The sequence below is a fragment of the Silurus meridionalis genome, chromosome 7 (genome assembly GCF_014805685.1).
Source record: "Silurus meridionalis isolate SWU-2019-XX chromosome 7, ASM1480568v1, whole genome shotgun sequence".
NCBI lineage: Eukaryota > Metazoa > Chordata > Actinopteri > Siluriformes > Siluridae > Silurus > Silurus meridionalis.
In genome coordinates, this window is record NC_060890.1 from 5,800,671 (window position 1) to 5,826,719 (window position 26,049).

At 37.8% G+C, this 26,049-nt stretch overlaps 1 protein-coding gene across 2 annotated transcripts in view; it reads left to right on the forward strand.

Moving 5' to 3' along the window:
- The window catches only part of gas7b (growth arrest-specific 7b), a 50,056-nt gene that overhangs the window by 20,227 nt on the left and 3,780 nt on the right, over window positions 1-26,049 (forward strand). Inside the window, exons 4-11 of one of the 2 annotated variants that reach the window (XM_046853770.1) lie at window positions 3,730-3,815; window positions 6,411-6,461; window positions 15,204-15,296; window positions 16,357-16,472; window positions 17,343-17,417; window positions 20,911-20,989; window positions 22,856-22,984; window positions 23,511-23,634. In XM_046853770.1, coding sequence (XP_046709726.1) covers window positions 3,730-3,815; window positions 6,411-6,461; window positions 15,204-15,296; window positions 16,357-16,472; window positions 17,343-17,417; window positions 20,911-20,989; window positions 22,856-22,984; window positions 23,511-23,634 — 753 coding nt within the window. The remainder of the gene's footprint in view (window positions 1-3,729; window positions 3,816-6,410; window positions 6,462-15,203; window positions 15,297-16,356; window positions 16,473-17,342; window positions 17,418-20,910; window positions 20,990-22,855; window positions 22,985-23,510; window positions 23,635-26,049) is intronic. The other variant, XM_046853771.1, reaches the window with a different exon arrangement.

Sequence of the window (26,049 nt, forward strand, 5' to 3'; positions counted from 1 at the left end):
CTCGTTCGTATTATTCAACAGCCTCCCACGCACACTCACCCACACTGCCGGTCCCTAAACCTTCTTGCGGTTTACCGAACGATGCCATAAATAGAGCCAGCACCATGATGCAATCTTTGTCACTCTTTGGTTGTGTGATTACACTGAAGTGATTCAGTGAAAGATTCCCTTGCCATTTTAATAGCCTTCGTGGGGAATCATTTTTCACAAAGCTCAAACGCTTGAGCCACGCATAGGTTTACTTGTTCAGATTCACATCAGTGTACTTTATTTAAGAGCATCATACTAATAAAACCTCAACCTCACCCCGTTCTGACCCCCACACAATCCCAGAACAGCATTAATTCTTAGAAGCAGTTCTTCCCACCATCGAGCATTGTTGGAAACATTTTTCAGTCCATGTTTACATGATTTAACAGCTGCACATTTGTTCTCAGGAACTGCTGTTCTACAACGTCCCAAAGGTGCTCAGGATGCAGGGCTGGAGAGGTCATTGGAGTTAATTAAACACGCAGTCATGTTTATGTAACCAATTTGAAGCAAACTTTTGCTTTGTGACATAATGTGGGAAGCTTCTATTTAATGATTGGGCATAAAGTGATACTCAAGATACTCAGCAGCAACCATCTTTTGTATTCAAATGAGGCCTAAATGCTGATAATGGACCCATGTTTGCCAAGAAAACATTCCTTACACCAGTACATCAGCGCTCGCCTGAACTATTGACACAAGGCAGGTCAGATTTATTGATTCATGCTGTAGATGATGAGTTCTGACCCTACAATCGATGTGCCTCAGCAGAAATTGAGATTAATTTACATTTCCTGCATTTGGCAGATGATCTGATCCAAAGCCATTTTGAGGAGCAGTTAAGTGCTCAAAAGCCCAGCCTTGGCAGTTCTTGGCTAGTTTTGGTGAGCTTGTGCCAGTGTAGCCTTTTCTTGCCTGACAGGAGGTTTAATGTGTTGTGCATTCTGAGATGCTTTTCTGCTTGCCATGATCATAAAGGGTGCTTATTTGAGGTCCTGTAGACCGCTTAGCCCCCCCCAAATTTGCATCTTGGCCACCCAATCAAAGTTTGATTTTATTATTTTAGCCAAAGGGAAAAAAAAAACACAGAAAATACTAGCATGCACAATGATGATGAACAATGGTCTTCAACAATTCTACCCAAAGCCCTGCCTCAACTACTTTCAGTGACACGCTTACAAGCTTTAGCTCCATACTGTTTTGTCTACTTTTCTCAGTTTGTGATTGTTGCGCAGCAGCTAACTAATGCTCCTTTTAATTAACATAGAATTTTTTTTTTACACTTTATATAACTACTGTTGCAATTTGACGTTTTGAGGACTGAGGAGGAGCAGTGTTTGTGAAGGGTAAACTGAAATTAGCCATAGCCTCTGATGTGCTGGCAGCAGCATCGCTACAGATCCATACAACACTAGGGTTGCTTATAGTCTTAAAAAAATCATCAGAGGCTATGGCTAATTTCAGTTTACCCTCCACAAGCACTGCTTCTCCTCAGTCCTTAACAAGTGCCCTAAAGCAGACCCATCTCCTGGCTGTTTCAGCCCCAGTTCAGGTTCAGCTATTTAAATAATGATGCATTGAAATAATGATTTCACTAAATATTATCTCATTACCTAAAGCATTAACCCAAACCCAAAGTTTCAGGTTGTTGTTGGTTAAAAAAAAAATAAAGTGAGCAAAAAAATTAAAAATTATCACATTTTTTTGATAAACTGTGGCGGAAAAAGAAAAGTGGCTTATAATGTGGCTATAATGTTCTGATACTGTCTTTATAATGAAATAATAGAAAATGTTCCATAAATGTGGAAATAAATTTGTTTAAAAATAGGTCTGATAAATTGATTAGGATTAAATTTGATTTGAGAACTAATCTGATCCAATAAAAACAAGATTTAACATAAAATATTGTTAAAGTTGTTTTCATTATCATTGTTCAGTTTTAGTTGAATTAGATTTTTTTCACATTTTATAAATATTAGTTGTGGGAAAAAGTGGATTAGATGTTGGGGCCACTACCACTGATTGCCCATTTATTATTTGTACCAGCCCACCCTAATATAATTGGCTAGAACCGGCCTTGCTGTAGACTGATTCTAACCAGTCTTGCTGTTCCCTTCTGGCCATCAACAAGTCATTATTTGTTACATCTTTCTATGTAACAAAAATATATAGAAAACCCAGGAAATCAGCATTTTCTCAAATTCTCAGCCCACCTGGCATCAAGTCAAGTCAAGTTTATTTCTATAGTGCTTTTCACAACAGACATTGTCTCAAAGCAGCTTTACAGAATTAAAAAGTTAAGGTGAACGGTGTGTATTTATCCCTGATGAGCAGCCGTGGCGACTGTGGCAAGAAAAAACTCCCTTAGATGTTATGAGAAACCTTGAGAGGAACCAGACTCAAAAGGGGAACACATCCTCATTTGGGTGACATCAAGTGTGTGATTATAGTCTTTAAACAATACAGAACACTGGAGAGTGAGAACTAACATGACCACTGGAGTGTAAGATCATAAGTAATGTTCTTTTTTAACAGTCTTTTACAGACATTTGTGGTTATAAAACTAGGAGCTACCTTTAAACACTCAAGGAGGTCCAATGTCCAAACTCCACATGAAGTGGGATCCAATTGGCACTGGTATGTCTCTAGATGGTTCGGGATGTTTGCGGGTCGGCATCTAATTCTTTAAAGGTCCAAAATCTTCATAAGGTGGGACATCCAATGCCAAACATGCCAAAGATTGCATTTCCATCATGTTTGTTGTGAGCATGATATAACGATCTTGAGCTGTATCTACATGATGATGCAGACGACGATGATGATCGGCTGACTTGAATGAGCAGGTCTAGAAGTGTTCCCAATAAAGTGGCCATTGAGTGTATGGATCGAGTAGAGAAGTACAGGAAAGAGCTATCCTTCCCCGTTTAAATAGTACGAGGCTAAATTAATTTTCAAGCAATTAAAAATGCTGTGCTGAAACTAATGCAATTGAGCCACCATTCTGTGAGATCAGTGTCACTCGATATAAATGGAGGAAGGAAATGGCAAATGTGTTCAGGATGAGGACATTTCCACATAAGGATGTGTCTTATTAGAGGCTTCGCCACTCTTGAGCATGGATTGTTGTCCTTATTAACTGGCATGAGTGCGCACGAGGACCAGCACACACGCTTTGCCAGAGAGCGCTTGTGAATCATGTGTTGAAATTTGATCAAAAGACTAAAAGTCTCATGTCTGGTTGCTGAATTGCAAGGGTGTATATGGTGATTTTGAAAAATTAAATGAGACCCCTGAGAGGGTGACATTTGCGCCTACCCGCCTTCTGTTATAATAGAATAGAACGGCATGTTTCAAGCACAATCGAACATGAGATTTCCTTTCTTTTCTTTCCTAAAAATACCGGCAAGGAGGTTGAAATTGAAAGCAGCACAGGGAGGTGTCATGAAAATGTTAAGTAAATAAAAAAAGAGTGCTTCTCAACACTTTGGGGATTTTGGGTTCGAGTTGTGATGCCTTCAGTAGCCTGCACATGCATTTTGCAATCTTTCTTTAGCAACCAAATCCAGGAAATTCAATCACCCATTCACGACCTTTTGTATTTATTTTTTTCAAACGTCAAGCGCAACCTGATGTTATGAATAGCTGCTTCTTGTTTCCGAGCTCAGCAAGCTCACTTTCTTCCTCTGTGTCTGTTTCCAGTGAATGGATTTCATGGTAGCAGTGGTCCATTGCATCAGACTGAGCAGTCACATGTACCAAAACAGAAGGCCAACACAAATCAACAGGTAGGATTGATCTGCAAGATATCTGCTTCTTTATTTAACCTCATAAACACGATCCGTCTCTGCTTTGAGCAGCAGCTTAACAAAGTGCTCTTTCTTCAGGCCTCAGAAATATTACGAAATTGTTTCCACACACACACGCGTGCACACGTGCGCGCACACACACAGTAAAAACATTCACTACTAAAGAAGCATACTAAAGAAATGCCTATCTAAACCCCTGATTTGTATGCAGATTATACTAGTAACAGATGACACGCCTCGCCTTTTCCTCCCACTCCCACTTTCTCTCAGCCTCTGTTTAGCATTAGCATAACATCCATGGAAATCCTGGTAATAATGTAGCATTTTTTTGCTTTATAATTGCACCCATAGTAGATTGTAGTGGACGAAGTACACAAACCATGTACTTGAGTAAAAGTTGAAGTAAAATATGACTCCAGCAAAAGTAAAAGTGCTCTCTTTAAACTTTCACTTGAGTAAAAGTACAAAAGTATTTGCCTTCAAATGTACTTATTCAAAGCACTATTTTTGTCACAAGACTCTTAATCAACTCAGTTTATATGAATGAGACTCCAATGTTACTTTCAGCACAACAATCTATTGACAGAATGATATTTATGAGTCAAACACTGGTTGATATCTATTTAAATGATCACAGACCCAAAACCTTATTTTAAACTACTTAAAAAAAATCATGCAAATGAGGCCACGGGTGTTCGAGTCAGTCGTTTCTTCCACATTTCTTCCTCTCAAAATGTTCTGCTTGCTGTTGAACTGATGCTGAACTGTGTGTTTATGCTACATAGACACTACCAATCAATAGAAGCGAGCGCTTTACACTGATTGGTGGCTTGGTGTGTCCTTGACCAGTTAAGATTTTATCCACTTATAAATGAAAAAGGAACGAAGTTAAAGTAAAAGTACTTTAGTAAAGTGCAGATATGCAAAAAAGCTACTTAAGTACAGTAATGCATCATTAGGGCTGCAATTAACAATTGTTTTGATAATTGATTAATTAGATTGAAAACTTAATTGTTTTTCAATCAGATGTTTTGCTTATTATAATGATTTAAAACCCTAATTCAGGGTATGTATGTATAAAGGTGTAGTAGGTGTAGGACTAGTTTAAGTATTCTAAATTTAGACAATTTATAAAGCTTATACTGTCTGCTTGTTGAGGAGAGCATGGGTTTTTTTTTTCTTGAACAAATTCACTCATGCTGGAACGTTTCTTTTTGCAAAAAAATAAAAAATAAAACAGCATTTGAATATGCAAGGTTAAGCAGTTTATGTGAATCAAAATTTGTATTGTTTTAATGATAATTGAAGATGGCAGTTGACAACTATGCTTAAAAAAATCGATAAAATAATACAACATTGCTTTGTTAAAAAAAATACACCGACATTTTGTTTAGTTGTGAAGATATAATCATCTAAAATATATAATTAGTTTCATTTTGTATAATATTAAATTATATATGCATTAATGAAGTACACACACATAAAAAAAACAAGCATTTGAACGCAGTAAATCACGTTTAATAAACAGATAAGTTACTATTGTGGTAGACGAATGCTATAAAAAGAGAATGGAAAGGAGAAACGCAGTAAACTAACAGGCTTGAATAAAAAATAAATATATATTTCCTTTCACAACAATTTCTCTCAAAAATTTATATTTTGGCATCGTCGTGCGTTTAAAAATCACCATCGGTGAAGCTTTTCTCCCGATGGCGTGCAGCTCAGAACACAGGTGAAGTGTGTTTTCATGCCCGGTTGTTTTCAGCGTGACGAATGATTCGCATTTCCTGTTGCCAGTCCGAGTGAGCAGCAGGTCTAACGTCAGAGGAACATCATCCATATTTATGATGTGGTGCGGCCCGATTCAGTGGGAGCGCATCTGATTTAATATAAAGAGTTTCATTGGTTCACCTGAACCCGTTTGGCAATTTCATTGGTCTAATGTTATGGGGCTCCGTTTTTTGGTTTGAAGTTTGTGAAACCGGAAAAAACCCAGGAAAAATCCATAAATTAGCCGCTTCATTGTTTAAGCCGGGGGTTCAAAGCGTGGGGAAAAAGTAGCAGGTTATAGTCCGGAAAATACGGTATTCAACTGAACTGCCTATAGACATAAATAGTCACTGGGTCAACCCCATGTAGACTTAGATCATAGATGAGTAAAAAACTTTATATTACAATAATTTAATACAATTCGATACAACATCTTTGTGTTGGTGTAAATATGTAGTGCTTGATGCTGACAACATTTGTAGGTCCGTATGATCTTTGGGTGTCAACTGATGCTTAAACTTACAAACCAAGAAACAAACAAATGAACTCACTAAGCGAAAGGTTTTCCAGACCACCACACATTTTTTGAACAAGTGCCAAAGGATAAAAAAAAAAGCCCTTTTCTGAATCATTTAATTAGGATGAAAATGACTCCTCACAGAAAACTCTCATGACATCTCGCCCTCTTGGTAATCATAGCTGTGATAACTTTAACAAAACACACGTCACAAGGACTTAACACCGCAATCTGAATTCCTCTTATGACAAATGCTGAAGATGCATAATGTTTCTTCTTCTCCCCAGAGCCCTGTGTCCACGTCTCCAAGGAAATCGGAGCACAAGACCTCAGTCACGGTGAGTGTTGCGAACAAAACCAGCAGCCGCTGCATATCTGCCGCACGCTACAGAGATAAGCTGCAGCTGCCAAAGCAGGGCAGAAATCACGCTGAGCAAGTCCATCTGGTGGTTTCTGTGCAGTTTCACTTTCCTCGGCTTGACTTAAACTTCACTTTCTTTCAATTTTATGATCTTATGACAGTCAGATTCTGGGATGTCTCTTGCTGTAGATCTGTGATATGGATAGGAAATTTTGAACGTTTTCCCATTAGATGAAGGAACTGTAGAACTTGGAAGAAGCTGTGTGAGAAATAGTTAGTGCTCTCTTTTAATCCAAAGTAGTGGCAAGCCACGGGGTGTCAGGGGGAACAGGGGCTGTATATCTTTGTTTCCCATAGATACAGGGACAGCAGACAGCAGTGTTGATTTATAAGCATTTATATAGAACAAGCCTGTTGGATGTCCTTTCACTGAAATTTTGACTTGATCATTCAGGTTGCTGAAACTGCTTTATTAAATAGGGTGTTATTTATTATTTATTTATACTTATTCATATTTTCCTTTTTTTCTGCACTTTTTGGTGATTTCTTTTCTCATTTCCTATGGAAACATTACCACTTATCTTCCCAGCTTTGCCCTCCATTCAATAACCGGTGCCCAATCATGCCCCCACTTCCACAATGAGTTTTAGCCTTTGAGACAGAGTAAATTCATCAAGTCAGTGGAGGGAACTCTTTTCTACCACTTGTACTCATTGCCATATTCTTTCTATCGCATAGGTACAGGGAATGTCGACTGAGTTGGAACAAAAAAACAGAAATGACCCAAATTCCAGCGGTTCTAGTTTAAATAGAATAAAGGTTTTCTTACTGTGTGACTATAACTATAGAAAACTCTGTTATGATGGTTCGACTTACGATTTTACATACTTACGATGACAAAAGAGATTTGACAAAAATTGACAAATAAGCTAAACAAAATTGTAAAAAATATTAATATACAGTATATAATATAAAGTTTGGTGTAGCCTATGCTCTGCTCTCTGCCCCCTGCCACATGCATATATAATAGGGGTGTAAGAGTACACAAAATTCACGGTTCGGGACGTACCTCCGTTTTAAGTCACGGTTCCGTTCAACTGCGGGGGAGGAAATGCAAATATAAAATTGCTTGTCATTTTTTTATTAACGCAGTTTATTATTATTAATATTTTTGGACATACTTATGCATATATCATTAAAAAAAAAAATAATAAAAGGCCTGAAAATAATTTAGATGAAAGTTAAATCTCCATAATAACTGCATACAACTATTTAAAAAAATTTTTACAATAACTAAATACACAAAACAATAATTGGCTGGACCTGTTGGCAAAATAAATTAATAAATAAATAATTCAGTGTCATATCTATAGGCATTTTCCCCCAGAATATTCTTGCAACCCCATAGCAACTCTTCCATGGCCTGGTACTGGGTTGCAACCCCATGGTGGTGGACCTCTGGTGTGGAGTGATTAGCATACACATAATAATTAGCAGAGTACTGTAGTCCATTCAGTATTGTTGTGTTAGCCTGTTTGTTAGTGTATTTACATTTTATTTTGCACTCATCTTACATCTTACTAGTATGAATAGTACAAATGTCTTAATTATGGCCTTAAGCAACTATTATTAAGTACACATTAATGACATACATCCTGCATAATAATATAACATTATCATTACTATAATAAATACATTATTTACTGAAAAATAATCAGAATATACACTAGATGGAAAAAAGAGGTCACCTGACTCTAAGATTTGTATGTGCTTTTTGAACATCCCATCCATATTCCATATCCTCCACTCTTCTGGAAAGATGTTCCACTAGATTTTGAAGTGTGCCTGTGGAGATTTTTGCTTATTCAGCAATAAGGGTGTTAGTCAAATCAGGTACTGATGTACGATAAGGAGGCCTGAGGTGCAGTCAGCGTTCTAATTCATCCCAAAGGATTTAAACAGAAAAAGTCTTTTCATTGCCGGCTTTGTTCTCATTGACATTGGTCTCCTAGTTCAAGTAAAGGGAAATTTTTATGCTACTGCATCCATAAACATCTAATATAATTGTGTGCCTCCAATTTTGTTGTAACTGTTTGAGGAAGAATTAAGACAGGTGTCCTGTACTTTTGAACTCAAAAGAACATTGTGTTTTGAGGATACATTTTGCTTGACAACTAGTTAGATAATATTTATATTCCTATTTTTTAATTATGCTTCCATTACAGTTAATCAGAATCCAGTGAAATAATTATGATCCTCTACAGTGTATTGATTATGTACTTATGTTAACAAACCTTACCAGTAAACATTAGCTAATTTTCTCCCCCCAGGACACTTCAACTAGCAATCAACTAACGTCAGAGATCAGTTAAAGTGGTCAAGTCATCCGTGTGTCTCTCTGAACAGCTTTTTTAATGCAATAATATAAAAGGAACTGATTCTATGAGAGGAGTTGCCCTAAAGCTTAAAAAAATAGTATCAGCCTGAAATAACCAAAATGTGAACTAGAGGGAAATGAGAAATCAGTTTTCTTTATAAAAAAAAAAAAAACAAACCCAGCATGATCCTGTTCATGAAACCTGAAGTCAGAATGAACCCGACATCACAGACTTAAAAGTGTGATGTCCACAGCAGGAGCTGATGCAGGACATTTTGAAACAATTTAGAACATGGTTGACTCGATAGTATTTTCAGCTGATCATCAGATTTTCTGATAAAACTTGCTGAAATGCATCAGGGAAGTAAAATACCATGGTGAAACGCAAAAGCTGTGAAAATGTTCTCAGTAAACTCAGTAACTTTCACACTTCGGTTGTTTGTTTTGCAACTCACTTCTCACACGTCCGCGTCTACAGGTTTGTGAGAGTCAGTGGAGGGGATTTAATGCAGACCCCTTGTTACTTAAAGTCTTGAATGGTGTAGTAGGACATTTACATGGTCTTCGTTTTTTTTTTTTTTAGATTAATTCAGTTTCGAAATCATTTGTACGAGATGTTTAAGCTAACACTGAGTCAGGCTAAGAAAGGATCGTCAATATTGTGAGACGATTCAAAAAGTCTTTCATTGTGTGTCTTTGAAACACAGCGCATTCAATGACTGTTACACTTTTTAGTGGCGTGACTTCTCCTAGTCTGTAAAAAGTTCTCTGTTTCACTTGAGGATACCTGCAGACAGCACGGTTTCTTTCAGCCATTTCTTTTTATATGTACTGACTGGCAGGCTGTGACAGGGAATGTTCTGAGTGTGTGATCCTTCTTGCTAGTACCAGCCAAAGAGTTTGATGAGCAGCTCATCGTGTTGTTTTGGAGAGAAAGCGTGTGCGAGAGAGAGAGAGAGAGTGAGAGAGAAAGAGAGAGAGAGAGAGCTGAGAGCCCGTTGCCGCTAGCTTATTCTCTCTGTTCTTGCTCGCGACTTATTGTGAAGACAGATAAAGCTTCTATTGTGAGGCTGCAGATCCCGAGTCATCAGGGTGCTTAGTGTGGAATGCTAGGAGGATTAGAGAGACATTACTGAATGTCTTTGTGCTCCTAGGTTAGTCCGTGTTGTCTTTTCAAGACTGTATATTTATTTTTATGACTCGAACGAAGACTTCAGGAGCCACCTGTGTATTTGTGTGCAATTCCGCAGGGCCCACTGACTTTTCCTCAAAAGTTTTGACTTGAGCTAGAAAGAGTTTTATGAGTCGTTCAAAACACACGCCACTAGTGTTGTGATTATGGTGGCAGAACAAAGCACACACGAAGTATTGATTTTAACCATGTTACTATTACTAAGTGCCCTTAACAGTTATGGTTGGATTTTACTGTTGCGCTCAAGGCAGAGGCGGATCTAGAAAATTATCATGAGAATTATGTGGCAACAGTGGCAAGCATCCTCGCATGATTCTTGTGGATTCAAGGAATGATTAATATATTTGGTGTATACACATTTTTATATTGGTCTATAAAAATGTAATGAAGACTGATGTGTGATTACCTGAACCGAAATCTGGATTGGAAAGGAATTATAAGGTATATTCAATTTATACGAATGCTCTTATTCAGATCGAGGGATCATTTGTTTTTGATCAGTGATCAGGCTGGTTGCATTGAATGTGTTTAATTCACTAAAACGAAGCAGTTCATAAGAGTCGAGTCTATTTTTTTTCATGTCATCACATTGAAGCGCTGCTGCTATAAATCGGTCGAGGAAACTGAATAAATTAATATTTTATACAATGCTTTTTCTTAGGGGTGGCAGTTACCACCTCGTGCCATCCCGGTAGATCGGTCCCTGGATCAAGGCCCCTCCAAGAAAGAAAACCTATTGTGTCCATTTGATAGAACATTCCAAAGAATTTCAAAAAAGTGCTTTATAAGTAAACAACAAAAACACAATGACAATTCAGACAAACAAAAAAAGTAGGTATGTGAATGGAATGCTTATCTCTGACTGGACAAACATCTGCCAGTCAAGATATACAGAAAGTAGGAATTTCTGTATCTAACTTCCTTTTTTTTGCATGTGTGTGCAATTCTGCATTCACTTTAAAGCATTTTTTTAAGTGCATCTTTAAATCTAAGAAACAAAAGTTGGCTGCAAGCCTGATGTTCTTCCTGTAAATCTTGAGTGACAGATGTCTAATCCAATCAGCGGTAATTGTTTTATTCACAAAATATGCCTACCTTTTTTTTTTTTTGTATTGTCTTTATATTTTCTGGACCAATTGCTTCAAATATTCGAAAAAACACAAAACCTTTTTTATACAGGAGAGAAATACAAGCAAAGTCAACTCCCTGAGTTTCTAACAGCCCAAATAATGTAGCGCAAATAATTCTGCGAGCTGCAGAAGATTAGCGGGGAGTATTTGTGTGAATTGCATCAGCTGTAAATGTAGACCAAGGAAATAATATCCAAATAGCTCCTGTGACTTCAGAAAGAGTAAGAATAAGATTGAGCTTGATGTAATTACAGGTGTGATGCTATTTAAAGGCTGTGATTTGTGTCAACAAATACAAAAAGCCTTCCACAGTGTCTTCATGAATGTTGCTGGCTATAGAGATGCAGACACGCAGTGCGCATTCATCTTTCCGTCTTTAGGAACTGCTTTTTTTAGGAATACAGCTAAACACAATGGCTTGAGCATGGTTTTATACTAGGGAGGAAACCAAAGAACCTGGAGAAAATAAAGGGAACAGAAGTGAAACTCTACAAGAGAGTAGCCTAACGGGATTAATTTGAGGTCTCTAGAGCTGTGACACGGCAACATGACACACCATACAGTAAAAAGCCAAGATGGAACCATTGAAATTCAACTAAAGAGATTTTCTGAATATTTCAAAAGATGCTTGATTGTGATATAAGCTTTTATTATTAAGTGATGTCATTTTGGCGTAGAACAACACAGTATGTAGATACCTCAATAATAGATTCCTTTAGGATCCTATAGGATGCTTTTTGAACATCCTATTCAGCATTTGATATTCATTTGCTGTTATACTAGTCTCCACTCTTCTGGGAAGGTGTTCCACTCGATTTTAAAGATTCAGCCACAATGGCATCAGATGCGTACTGATGAGTACTTATGTAGGGTGAGGTAAGGATACATGGGGTGCAGTCAGCATTCCAATTCATCCCAAAGGTGTTCATTAGGGTTGCGGTCAGTACCCTATAGAAGGCCACTCAAGATCTTCTATTCCAAATCATGTGAAGCATATCTCCATGGAGCTGGCTTTATGCACAGTGACATTGTCATGCTGGTTTGGATTTGCTAGTTCAAGTGGAAAAGTCAGCTGTCACAATACTTTTACACATTGAGTGTATTTGCATTGTCACCATCAAAAAAACAACTACCTGCAACTAACAATTACTTTGATAATACATTAATCGGACAATAAAGTAAAATATGTTAGATGTTTTGCTTATTATAACTATATAAATCCCCTAATTCAGGGTATTTGTGTATAAAAGTATAATTAAATTTAAAAGTTTAAGTATGCATTTAAGTATGTATGGTGTAAATTGTGTAAATCAACATTTGTATTGTATTTTGCAGATGCAAGTTAACAACCATGCTTAACAAAAATCTATATAGAATATAATGACAGTTTTTGTAAAGAATAATACAGAGACATTTTGTTTAGTTGTAAAGATATAAGCATCTACAATATATAATTAATTAAGTTTTGCATAAATGAAATATACAAACATTAAAAACAAGCATTTGAACGTAGAAAAGCCGCAGTGAATCACGTTTAAAAAACAGATAAGTTACTGTTGTAGTTTGCAAATGCTAACTAAAAACTAACAGGCTCGATAAAAAAAAAAAGGAAACATGCTGCTGTTATTTGTTGCTTTCAGATTAAGTGTTTTAATTGAATCCATCACTACGTCACGAGGGAGCTGATTACGCAACAATGCTCGTGAGTCATGACGGAACAGATCCAGTGCGCCTGTCCAGAAGTTACAAACAAACAGTTTACACAATAGCACTTCAATAAACTACACCATTTTTGCATAATGAGGATTCTACAGTTTTGCCTTCATCCCATTCCCTTCAGTGTGTTTTCTTATCAGGTGCTCATGCATCCTGTAGTACTTTCATACCACACAAGTTCCGCTTTGCATGCATAAAATGCTTCTGTGCCTGGGATGATTTGGGCCGCACGTTAGTTCCTGCTGCCGGTAGACCTGTACTTTGCGCCATTTCGCAAGCGGTTGTGTTATCTTACCGTTACGTTAATCCGTAATTTGAGCAGCCCAAATAATCGATAAAGGGATTTCATTATTAATTATTATTGATTTTATTGATTATTTGTTGCAGCCCTAATAAATTTATATATATATATATATATATATATATATATATATATATATATATATATATATAAAACAAATGCGCACTTTATTATTTAAGAGCTTCTATTCAAGAAATAGAAGTCAATCTTTTTTAAAATTTTTGCAGATTGTAAATGTGTAAGCAGTCTAGACATGGCCAGGTGCTGTGCAGATGTTTTTCGCTCTGTTCAGCACTCGGCTAAGACAGGGAGCTGCGAGCTGCTGTTAGACAGGCAGTGAGAAACACATCTGTTATTAGTCAGTCACGCTCTCACAACTCCCTGCTGAATTCGACCTGCGAAGAACACAACACTTTGTCTTAGGACACCGAATAAACAAAACATATTTCGACAGAACCAAGGGCATTGCAAAAAAGCCCGGTCTGAGGAAGGTGTTTATTAATAACCTGCTGATCAAATGACCTAAGATCGTTAGATAACGTTGGCATGTAAAGCGAACCCGGAACTTTTAGCTGTAAACCCTGTTTATCGCACAGCTAGCAGATGCAGCTTTGAGCAGTACTGATTGCATTCACACACTGTGTAAAACGTTTTTGCATTTTGTTATGGAAACGATCGCAGATTTAAAGGACTGATGGCTCTTTGTGTATGTCTTGTGGTATAGTCCAAGGTGGCCCTGTGACTGTAGCGTGGGTGCAGCTCAGTACACAATGCCCACGTAGAGACAGATTGTGACCATTAGTGCAGGAAGATCTCATGGGATGAAAGCTCATAGGCATGATTCTAAATGACTGGAAGCATTCATCAGGTGATGTAAACGGTGCTGAAGATAATTTGGCCTTAAATTTCTCGTTTTCTCGTCTTAAAAGCAGCTGGCTCACACAGACAGTTTGTTCGAGCTACAGCTTATATTTACAGCTATGAAACCACTCATGGGAAAAAAAACAGGACTGGACATGAGGTTGTTTGATGGTGTGTAGCGATACTTTAGGTCCAGAATGCAAACTTATCCAAACATATGGAAAAATCAGCCACAGCTGGAAAAATCAAACATTGTGGGATTGAAATGCTGGGAATAAAATGAAACACGCTAGTCCTGTTGTATCTGGTATCTGGATAGTGGTCTGATGGTTGACCTGATTAAACATGGCAGGGCGTGTTGTTATCAGAGGCAGCACGGTATGATTTCTTGGAACAGCACATCCTCAGGTGTTTTTTCCTTATTTTTGCAGTGATTATGAATTTTTCATTTATTACTTAGTGACCTCCTTTTTTTTAACCATTTATAGTTGCAATAAATGCTGTTACACATCCTCGAGTCAAGTTAGAGCCGTGAGATATCGCCTTTTTTTCCTGTTTTAGTAAACGAGACAAAGAAAACGCAGAAACGGCATAATCGTATAGATTTAGAAGATTTCTGCCGGTTGAGGTCAGAGCTTCATAGCAAGGCACTCAAGATCTTCCCACATATCCAACAGATATAAAGCATATCCTAATGGAGCTGGCTTTGAATACACTTGCATTGTCGTGCTGGAACAGGTTTGACTCTTCTTGTTCGAGTGAAAGGAAAATTTCATTATATCGCATTCAAAGACATTCTATACAATTGTGTGCCTGTAGCTTTGTGGTAGAGGTTTGGGGAAGAACCACATATAGCTTTGTAAATTTGTAATTTGTGTCTTTTTTCTTTGTTTCCTTATAATTTGTTATAAGTTTTTTGGAGGATTTTTATAGTGTGATTTTCAATGTATAGTGTAACAGTTTCCTGTACATATGACAATAATTTTTTAGCATTTTCTTGAACCACATATGGTCGGAAAAGCCAGGTGTCCCGATACTTTTGTCCATATAGTGTTAAAATATAAATTAAATAAGCACTCAGAGCTGCTTGTATAGAAGATTAATGCACAAAAGTGATGTGTCCGTTTGTTTCTTTTCCATAGCAGCTCAACTGCGTGACGTTTCCCCTCCTGTTACACACCACCGAACAGCAACTTCTCAAACCAGACGAGTGGAGCTACTGTGATTATTTCTGGGTAAGAGAAGAGCAGAGACAAGAATTCAAGGTGTGATAGAAGATGCTTGAGTCATGCGGTACCACAAGGAGAGGATTATATCAAAGACGGGAATCATGCATGTTCTTTTTATTTCCAACTTCGAAAAAACTACGCCGATCGTGTAAATAAAGTCTGTGCGAATTGTTTGAGTAAAACAAAAAAACTCATAAGATTATTTTTTTGCATAACTGTTCTTTTTTGTGTGTGATCGATAACGAGTATAGAGCTCTCATTATCACAAGGTCCCATTATTACTTTATATATACATGGTCTCTATCGGAAAGTAGCGTTTAAAACAAATACATAATACAGAGAGACTATTAATATTAACAATTAATCCTTACTGTTGCAGCTATGACTATTATCTGTGCTGTTATTCAAAAATAATGCACTTCTACCTTCTGATTAATTAAATTTAAGAATTCATACAGCTGTATGATACTATAATATATTCTGCATTACATTTATGGCATTTAGCAGATGCTTCTATTCAGAGCAACTTACCTAACAGAACAATTACCTAACTTATACAACCGAGCAGCTGAGGGTTAAGGGCCCAGCAAGCTTAGCAAGATTTAAACTCAAAACTTCTGATTAGAAGTTTACTATTACTAAGCTATTTCTTCCACTATTGTTTTTCACTTTTGATTGCTTGCACCATTGTCCTTTAAGCTCTTTTTTTTTTTTCTGGGGACATTGTAGCTTAGTGGTCAAGATGTTGGACTTTGGATCAGAAGGTTGTTAGTTTAAATCCTAGCACCACCACACTCTCACTCCTGGGCCCTTGATTAAGGCCTCTAACCCTCAACTGCTGAGTTATCTAAATAAGATAATTGTAAGTAGCTCTGAATAAGGACGTCTGCCAAATCCAATAAATGTAATTTATTCAAATATTTGCATCCAGAGCCTCAAGAATCAGTGAAGAAAAGTTCCAGTCAGGACAAAACATTGTTTCCTGTCACGGCGCTACTGCCGATTTTATTTGACAGTGCGGTCCTCGGCATGTTTACCAGCGCTCATGTTTTGTCTCCTGTTACAGGCAGACAAAAAGGACCCACAGGGGAATGCCAGCATTACAGGCTTTGAGGTCTTACTGCACAAACAGCTGAAGGGGAAACAAATGCAGAAGGAGATGGCTGAATTCATGAGAGAGAGGTAGATCAAATTTCACAACACCGACTGAGCCTACGTCTATTCTGCATCACTGTGATTTCACACGAAACACCGTTTCGTAGAAATAACTGAAGTCCTCCTAACGAATACCATTCAAATTCTGTGTTATTTTGTCAACACAACTACGTGATAACTCAAAACTGGCGAGTGTAACTGGGTTGTCTGCAAAAAAAAAAAAAAAAACAGGATTGTGCAACACTTTTATAGTTCTGCTCTTTTGTTGGCATGAAAACCACAATGCTAAAAGCACCACATCAAGTTTCCTCTATTTTATTAATGACAGACGTTTCGAGTTCTGCACACCCTTTATGGAAAACAAGTCGTTTTTTTAAAATGGTAAAATATCCTGCTGAGTGGACAAAGTTACACAATTCAGTTCAATAACAACAATTTCTCATAGACAGCAGAATGTAATCAATCCGTGCTCCTTGTTAGCATATTTATATTCTGTTCTAAAAATCCTTTCATGACGTACCGTGCTTTTTCTTTTGCCAGGTAATTTTCAATTACGTGTTTATTCACTGGTTACACAGTAGACTCAGCGTTTATTAGTACTTTAGCAGGCAAGGCTTAATGAACTTTAATTTCCCTAAGTATTTTACAGTTTGGCCTGTGTGCTACACAAGCCAGCAGCTGACAGAAGTGATCTGGGAAAGATCTGCTCTTAAGAAGGAATGTGATGTAAAGGGTCAACTGTGGTACCACTTTCCCATTTTTCTCAAAAGAGGGGAATAAGGAGTGGGGGTTAGCTAGAGGACAACCAGAAAAGGAAAAGAGATCTGGTCACACATGCTTTTTTTTTTTTTTTGCAACAAGCTTTTAAAGTAAGTGCCCTTTCTTTTGCTCCATAAGGATCAAGATTGAAGAAGAGTATGCGAAGAATCTCTTGAAGCTCTCTCAGATTCCTCTAGCAGCTCAGGAGGAAGGGTAAGTGTTCATGTGTGGCAGCTTTAGGAGGTAACGCCGTAAGGGGTTTTTCTTCTTGAGAGTGATGTGGAGTAACATCAATATGGTGTGATGTAATGTCTTTACTCAGTGTGGAACTTTTTTAAAGGGACCAATACCTCATGGTCTAGTGCTCCTTCATAGCACTTTCCCTTTAGCCAGTCATATAAAGACTGTATTCAACACCAAAAAAAACTCTAACAGTGCTATTTTTCTGCACATATCCTGGATAAATATGGTCATACTCAGGATTCCTGAGTGTATGATTATAGTTTTCACTTTGTCCACACATTACAAATTACATCCTACGCTTTAAAGTGCGCATTGCTTGCATTCCAGAGCTGTACACTGAGCGCAGAAATATGGCATCTATTGTTATGCCAGCAAACCCATTCATTTGCGAAATAAAACATGAAATGTGGAAAGCCTATGAATGTAAACGTACGCTTTATGGGCAAATGTATTGGGACACCTAACTTTTCCAGCCATATGCCTTCATTCCCAAACCTGTTCAAGTATGACAATGCCCCTATGCACAAAGATAGCTCCATGAAAATAATATATGCTTTACATTGGTTGGAGTGGAAAATCTTGAGTGGCCTGCTATAGAGCTCTGATTTTCAACCGCTTATAAACACCTTTACGATGAATTGCAATGTTGACTGCACCCCAGGTCTCCTCACCTCACTTACATTAGTACCTGATTTTATTAGCACTGTGGTGGCTAAGTGAGCACAGATCTCCACAAGCACACTCTATCTAGTGGAACATCTTCTCAGAAGAATGGAGATTATTAGAACAGCAAATGAGAACAAAATGTGGAAAGCATAGAAAAGGGTAGAAAAGCACATACAAACCCAATAGTAAGGTGCCCATAAACCTTTGTCCATATATTGTACCTGCAATGGTGCGGTAATTCTGCAGGTAATCCTTAATTTCACACAGTGGAAAAGTCCATTGAATATAAAACGTAAGGACATAAGGAAAGATGAGCAAGGATGTCTGTCCTGTGAGGCAAAAGAAACCAAGAAGCAGAACTGTGAGGACTTGTCCATGTCTACTTCATAAAAAACAATGGAGGCTGGTAGTGAGGTGGTGGTTTCACTATATTCGTGCCTCACAGTTTTACTTTTACTTACTTTTATTAACTGAATCGTGTGTTGAAGCTAGAGTTTCTGAGGTAAAATTCAGTTTTTGCCACTTTTTTGTTTACGTTTATTGTCACCTGTGTACTTGCGAGCACTGTAGCCTATATAGTAAGGCATTTTTACCAGAACTGAACCAGTATCTAAAGCCTACGAAGTAAGATTCTCTACAACTACCAGAGCATGATACAGTTCAGGCCAAAGGCTTACCTACACCTAGGATGAGGACATTTAATGTTACCATAAAATTTATTGGCATATTACTTTAATTTCCATCAAACACTTGGGGTTTCAAGCCTTTCATAATGTTTTGCTGTGGCATTTTGCTCGCTCCTCTTGCTGTAAGTAAGGTCTCTGGGCTTCTTTGCTCAGCGACACTTTTTCACCTCAGGCCACAAAATCAGGTCTGGGATTTAAGATGGCATTCCAAATATTCAAGCTAGGTATACTTTGGAATCAATGTCCTTCTAAAATTCACTAGATTTTATAGTGAGCCATGGGTATATTTCTAATTATCTCCTAATTATGACAGTTGGCCAATCAGAAACTGTACAGCCATTCCATCAGTTTTTGGACTCTTCCAGACTCCAAGATATACAGGTTATGCTGGAGATGCCTTCCCCATTAGAACTTGATAATATCGTAACTTGAGACAAGGTCTAGCCTTCCCAGGAGTCTTATGGAATAGTGATCAGTATGGGGAAGTATACAGTAATTTATTAATAATTTAACAAATTACACTACATAATTTAGAAAAACAGAGCAATTTATAGTACTGTACTGTAAAAACTATACAGTATATATATGTAAATATTTTTACAATTTTGTTGTACTATTATCATCATCATAAGATAAAAAAAAATAATAACTCGAAACCATCTTTACTTAACTTGGTTAACCTTGCATAACATATTGACTCCCAGAAATTCTCTCTATATGATAAATAAATGTCTCTAATTTATTGTTTATGTCAAACTATATGGCCTAACTGACCTGTCAAGAAGTCAAATTTGCACCTTTGTGTAGTCCTGTATAATTCTGTATGTTCTAGTTTGTGGTCATCCAACATTCATTTATTTTGTGTAGCATGGTTCTGGAAAAACGTTGTTTAGTTTCACTGTATACTATACCAACTATATTGAAATGACAATAAAAGCCAATTAAGACTTTGCATGGGCCATGAAATATGTCAAGTTTTGTATATCCATTCTGTCTTCAGCTGTATCTTATCCAAATGCATCCATCTGTGTGTCCCTTAAAATCCATGTGCCCCTGCAGTTCTGACAAGCATAAGAATTGCCTTCAGTTTTTCTGTCATTACAGCAAAGCTGTCACTCTGGCCAATGGCAGATTTCTGTGAGTCGGCATGCCAGTTCTGATAAAGAGGACTAATTGTTTCATACAAAGCCCAGATCATGCAGCAGAGGTCCACCCACCCTCACTTGCAGACAGGCGCCACAATGCTCGCATTATTCTGCCTCTCAGGCCGGATTTCTGTTGTGACTTGTGATGGTCATTGTTTCGCCGACTGGCTCTCTTGCAGCCACGTTTGCAAACTCGTTTTTCCTGAATTTACCATTTGTGCAGTTTCCATTGTGGATGCCATTGTTTTTGTCCCTGCAGTGCAAGCTGTGACCTTTTGATACTTTGCTGACCATTCACGTGCTGCCTTTTAAATAAAGAACTCTAACAATTACGTGCACAGCTAAGGAGTGTACATTCTGAATGTTTTTCTTCTCTCTTTCGTCTTAATCATATCTGACTGTTAGCTGATAGGTAATCTGGCAAGTTTGAGCTTTGACCGTTTTCTTTGTTTTGTGCCACGATGAACAGGAAAGGAATGCTTAGGAAAAGTCAAGTCCACACGTCTCCCATTTAGAGCCTTTTGAAGCAGCACATTTCCGATTAGCTCACGTTAACAGGTTATAGGGGGGGAAAAAATCTAATCAATGCCTGATATGAGGTGATCAGCACCTCTCCTTATTGTAGTGTGTGACCCTTTAACTGATGAACAATGAGAAATATTCTAATAGAAGTTATTAATTTTATTGCATATATTTTAAATGTAACATGTTGCTCTACTGGTTCTTCGGTGTTATTGGCCAGATTACAGTCAAAAATACTGTTCTGGATAGGCATTAAGGACAATGTTGTTACTAAAAAGGCAGCCATGTCACAACTGCAGTCTTCTTAGTTTGCATTAGCTTTAAGCCACGACTGCAGTGCTATTTAGTACTAGATTCTCATTCCAGAATCCTTCATTTCCTTGAAGTCCTAGGCCAAAATAACTTTTTCGTACTCACACGTGATTTATCCTTATATATCTCTAGCACACTGGGAGAGGCTTGGGCCCAGCTGAAGAAAAGCCTTGCAGATGAGGCCGAGGTGCATATCAAGTTCTCGTCTAAGGTAATACGAAAGACAAGAAATTGGATTGTGTCTAGTGATTTAGCTGCCATTATATCCAAGCTGCCATTTGTGCATTTTAAATCTAAGCAATGTATCTTTAAATGTAAAAACAAATACCGAAAACAACTCAAGTCTGAGCACCATCCACACCAATATTCCCAATTTTATACCATGTATAATATGATGGTGTTTATATTTACAAAATACATGTTTACTGTAAACCCATTGGACTTTTACTGTGACACACTGTTTATAAGTTTAAATGAAATGAGGATGGGATCTGGTGTGCAGCTGTTTGAGGGAGAGTCATGTTATGTACATTGGGTGATAAGGAAGTGTGTGTTCGTCAACTAGCTCCCAAGGTCAACACTAGACGATTGTGTGGGACTGTTTTTATCATTTCACTTCACAATTGCTAAAAGGAATTTTTGACCAGTCTTGCCTGCTCCTGATCCAAATACTCTTAATTACTCTCTCCTACAGAAAATTTGCCCTTTTGCAATCAGTCTTACAAAAATTTTAACCAATCTCACTCACACTTAATTGGTCCTGCCTAGTCTTGCAGAAGGTCTAACCAATTTCACCACTCTCACAAAAAATACCACAGAAAAAAAGAACTAATCTCATCCCTCCCACAGATAAAAGGACCAATTCCCACCCTCTTACTTAGAATGCAATCAATCGCACCCTCACCTGCAGAAAATATTACAAATTCCACCATCTCCTTTAGAAAATAGAACCAAAATTTGCCCTTTTGCAATCAGTCTTACAAAAATTTTAACCAATCTCACTCACACTTAATTGGTCCTGCCTAGTCTTGCAGAAGGTCTAACCAATTTCACCACTCTCACAAAAAATACCACAGAAAAAAAGAACTAATCTCATCCCTCCCACAGATAAAAGGACCAATTCCCACCCTCTTACTTAGAATGCAATCAATCGCACCCTCACCTGCAGAAAATATTACAAATTCCACCACCTCCTTTAGAAAATAGAACCAATCCCACCCTCTTCTGCAGACAATAGAACCCATGAGAATAATTCTATTTTCTGCAGAAGAGGGTGGAATTGGTCCTATTTTTGGCGAAAGAGGCCCACCCTCTTTCGCCAAAAATAGGACCAATTCCACCCTCTTCCGCAGAAAATAGAACCATTCTCACCCTCTTCCTCAGAAAATATAATGAGTCCCACCATTGTCTACAGAAAATAGAACCAATCTCATCGTCTTCCTCAGAAAATTGAATCAATTCCACCATCTTCTAAAGAAAATTATACCAATCTCACCCTCTCCTGAAGAAAATAGAACCAATCTTACCTTCTTTTTCAGAAAATAGAACCAATCCCACCCTCTCACTCAGAAAATAGGATCAATCCCATCTTCTTATACATAAGATTTTACCAGCCCCCCTGTGCAGGATAAAACTTACTTAAGCTAAATAATGTGGTAAATGTGGAAAGTGTGCAACCAGTGCTGTTCCATGTTTATAAATGTGGATTTCTTTGTTCCATCTGCAATATATCTGACTGCCCACTTCCATCCACATATAAATATAAAATTATTTCACTCCAGTAAACATTTGGTTGGGGAATCATAAGTTCCCAGTCTCATGCCTTAGGAATTCTCATCCACACTTTATTCATGTCCTAACGTTGCACAATATTTTGTATGATCTCAATGCAAATGTTGACGATTTGCAAGTGTAACAATCAAATCTACAAGATGTTGGTTGAATGTGTCCATGTTTACTCGGATATCGTCAAAATCCATAGAAATGTTAGTCGCCATTATATCTATTACTTTTTTCTAATTTTATATAAAACTCATTTTCATGCTTGTGTGCTTAATCTTTTTTTTTTGCTTTCCAGCTACAAAGTGAAGTAGAGAAGCCTCTCCTGACATATCGAGACAGCTTTAAGAAGGACATGAAGAAGTTTGACCACCAAATTAGCGATCTTAGGAAGCAGCTGGCCAGTCGATACGCTGCTGTCGAGAAGGTACGGCGTATTACGTTACTAGGTCGGACGTCTGCATACACCTAATGCACATGAAATATGAATATGTCCAACTCTACTACTGAAAAGACCTTTTGAGTTATTCTTTTGTTCCCAACTTTCCTAGAATTTCAGGAATGCTTCTCATGCATTATTAAAGCTCTACTCTATTTCCCAGATCACTAGACCATTTCCAGGCCCTGAAGGCTTCCCGAGCTCTATAATAATCACATGGCCTTGCCCTTCATGCATGACCTTGAGACAGAGCGCACAATTGTCTGCGCTAGAAGAGTGAGAGCTGTAAACAAACCAGCCCCGACAAACCGATCTGATTGCGGTGCTGTCATTACACAAGCCAGAATGGAAGAAAACCAATAATGTGAATGTAGACTTGCATAGTCAAGCGAGTGAATAGGACATCTGTAATTCAATCGAGCTCTGAGTGCAAATTGGATAAGAGATATACAGCACTTAGGAAACAGACTCATCTAACCTAGGCTCACCTTTTATCTTCTCACTGTGCTCGCAGGCACGTAAGGCGCTTGCAGAGAGGCAGAAGGATCTGGATGTAAAGACTCAACAGCTGGAGATCAAACTGAGCACAAAGATCGAGGAGGACATCAAAAAGGCCCGCAGGAAATCCACACAGGCAGGTCAGTTTCGCTGAAGTCGTTTTTTGAGATTTGTTTCTCATCCCATCCTTGTGTATTGTGAACGTGTGCGGTCTTACCGATCTGTTTTAGTTTGATTTCATCCTTGGAATTAGTTTCGGAGTCTTAAATAAATAGTAATTTATACATTTAATTTGGATTTTAAAAAAAATCTTCAGCTCAACCAGTTTTTAACTTTAGAACTTAGCAGAAATTAAAAAAAAAAAAAAACGTTGTGGAACGTTCTATATTTTATTTATGCATTATTTTCTTTATTAGCATCTCGAAGCATAGTCAACGATACGATACATTAAAGATACAAACGGAGCAGCTACCGATGTAATATGATTCACCCCTAATACAATGCAGTGTGATTCAATTTCAATTTCATTTAACACAATACGCAACACAATTTAATGCAATGGCAATATGATGCTATGCAGTGCAATATAGTGGAGATAGTTTGCTTTTATTTTTTTGGTTCAAAGGTTGGTGAAACAGAATTAGGATCAGAAAAGCGATAAGAAAAGTAGGCAGGAGTACAAGGAGATGCTTCAGCAGGTGAAGAGGGATGTGGCGAAAGCAAAAGAAAAAAGAAGTTAAACACTAAGGAAGGAGAAAAGGATTTGTACCGATTGGCCAGGCAGAGGGACCGAGCTGGGAAGGATGTGCTGCAAGTTAGAGCGATAAAGGATGGAGATGGAAATGTGTTGACTAGTGAGGAGAGTGTGTTGAGAAGATGGAGGGAGTATTTTGAGCAGCTGATGAATGAGGAAAATGAGAGAGAGAGAGAGAGAGAGAGAGAGAGAGAGAGAGAGGAGAGAGAGAAGGTTGGATGGTGTGAAGATGGTGAAGCAGGAAGTAGATAGGATTAGTAAGGAGAAAGTGAGAGCAGCGATTAAGAGGATGAAGAGTGGAAAGTCGGTTGGACCAGATGACATAGGAGAGATGGCAGTAACTAGTTTGTTCAACAAGATTCTGGAAGGTGAGAAGATGCCTGGGGAATGGAGAAGGAGTTTGCTGGTACCGATCTTTAAGAATGTGCAGAGATGTGCAGACCTGCAGTAACTACAGGGGAATTAATTTGATGAGTCACACCATGAAGTTATAAGAAAGAGTAGTGGAAGCCAGGCTGAGAGAAGAGGTGACCATCTGTGAGCAACAGTATGGTTATGCCGAGGAAGCATAGAGGTATAGAAGTATAGAGAAGGTCAGTAGGAGTTGCATTGTGTTTTTGTGGAGAAAAAAATCAATCTACATATCAAATATTGGTCACAAATAATTGTTCACTTTCAAAATAATAAAAGTATTTCCAAATAAATTGTTTTTTACCGACGCAAATGTGTAAAAAATCATGTATTGTGATAGGAATTGTATGTAGAGTATATATATATATATATATCTCATTGCTCTTATAATGTGGAATATTAAAAAAAAGTGTAGTAGCGTACAAAAAGAAACTGCTATAATGTATACATGTGATATGTGATATTTTTGCCCGTAGGACCAAAAGTATTGGGACACTTGACTTTTCCAGTCATATGTGATTCGTTTCCAAACTGCTACCAAAAACTTGGAGGCACACAATTGTATACGATGTCTTTGGATGCTGTAGTGTGAAATTTTCCTTTGACTTGATCTTGAAACCTGTTTCAGCTACATGAAGATATGCTTTACATGGGTTGGAGTGGAAGATCTTGAGTGGCCTGCTATAGAGCTTTGACCTCAACCCTATTAAACACATTTGGGATAAATTTCTCATGCTGACTGCACCCCAGGCCTCCTCACCTCACCTAGATCAATATCTTTATCAACTTTACTAACACCCTTGTGACTGAATAAGCACAAATCTCCACAAGCTCATTCCAAAATCTAGTAGAACATCTTCCCAGAAGGAAAGTGGAGGTTATTATAACAACAGATCGGGATTAAATTTGGAATTAGATGTTCAGAAACCACATTTGATTCATGGTCAGGTGTCCACAAACTTTTGTCCCTAATATTCTTAAATGACTTTTCTACCAGCAATAATCGGTTGTGTATTTACACAAGCATGTTTCTCACTCAGTGGCATGGTTAAGAATTGTGTCTTTTGGCGTCCTCTAGTGGTAAACTTTGCTCATTGAACTTGCAATTAAATTGCAGTAGGTAGCTTTAAACATTTTCTTTCAAATACAGTGAAACCTAGATACTCGTTCTATGACCCCTCGCAAGTAACAAAAATCGTAAGGTTTTGACTCTCCCTTTGATGGTTCCTTTTTTCAATGGGAAGTGTACATGAACTGTACAGTAAACTTAACAGAAATTGTGAAGTACTTTAAATGAATAATACAATAATAGAATAGTTTTTCAAACATTTCTATGTAATTTGAGGTTGCTACAGCCACAGTCACGTCCCACCTTATGAAGACTGTGGAC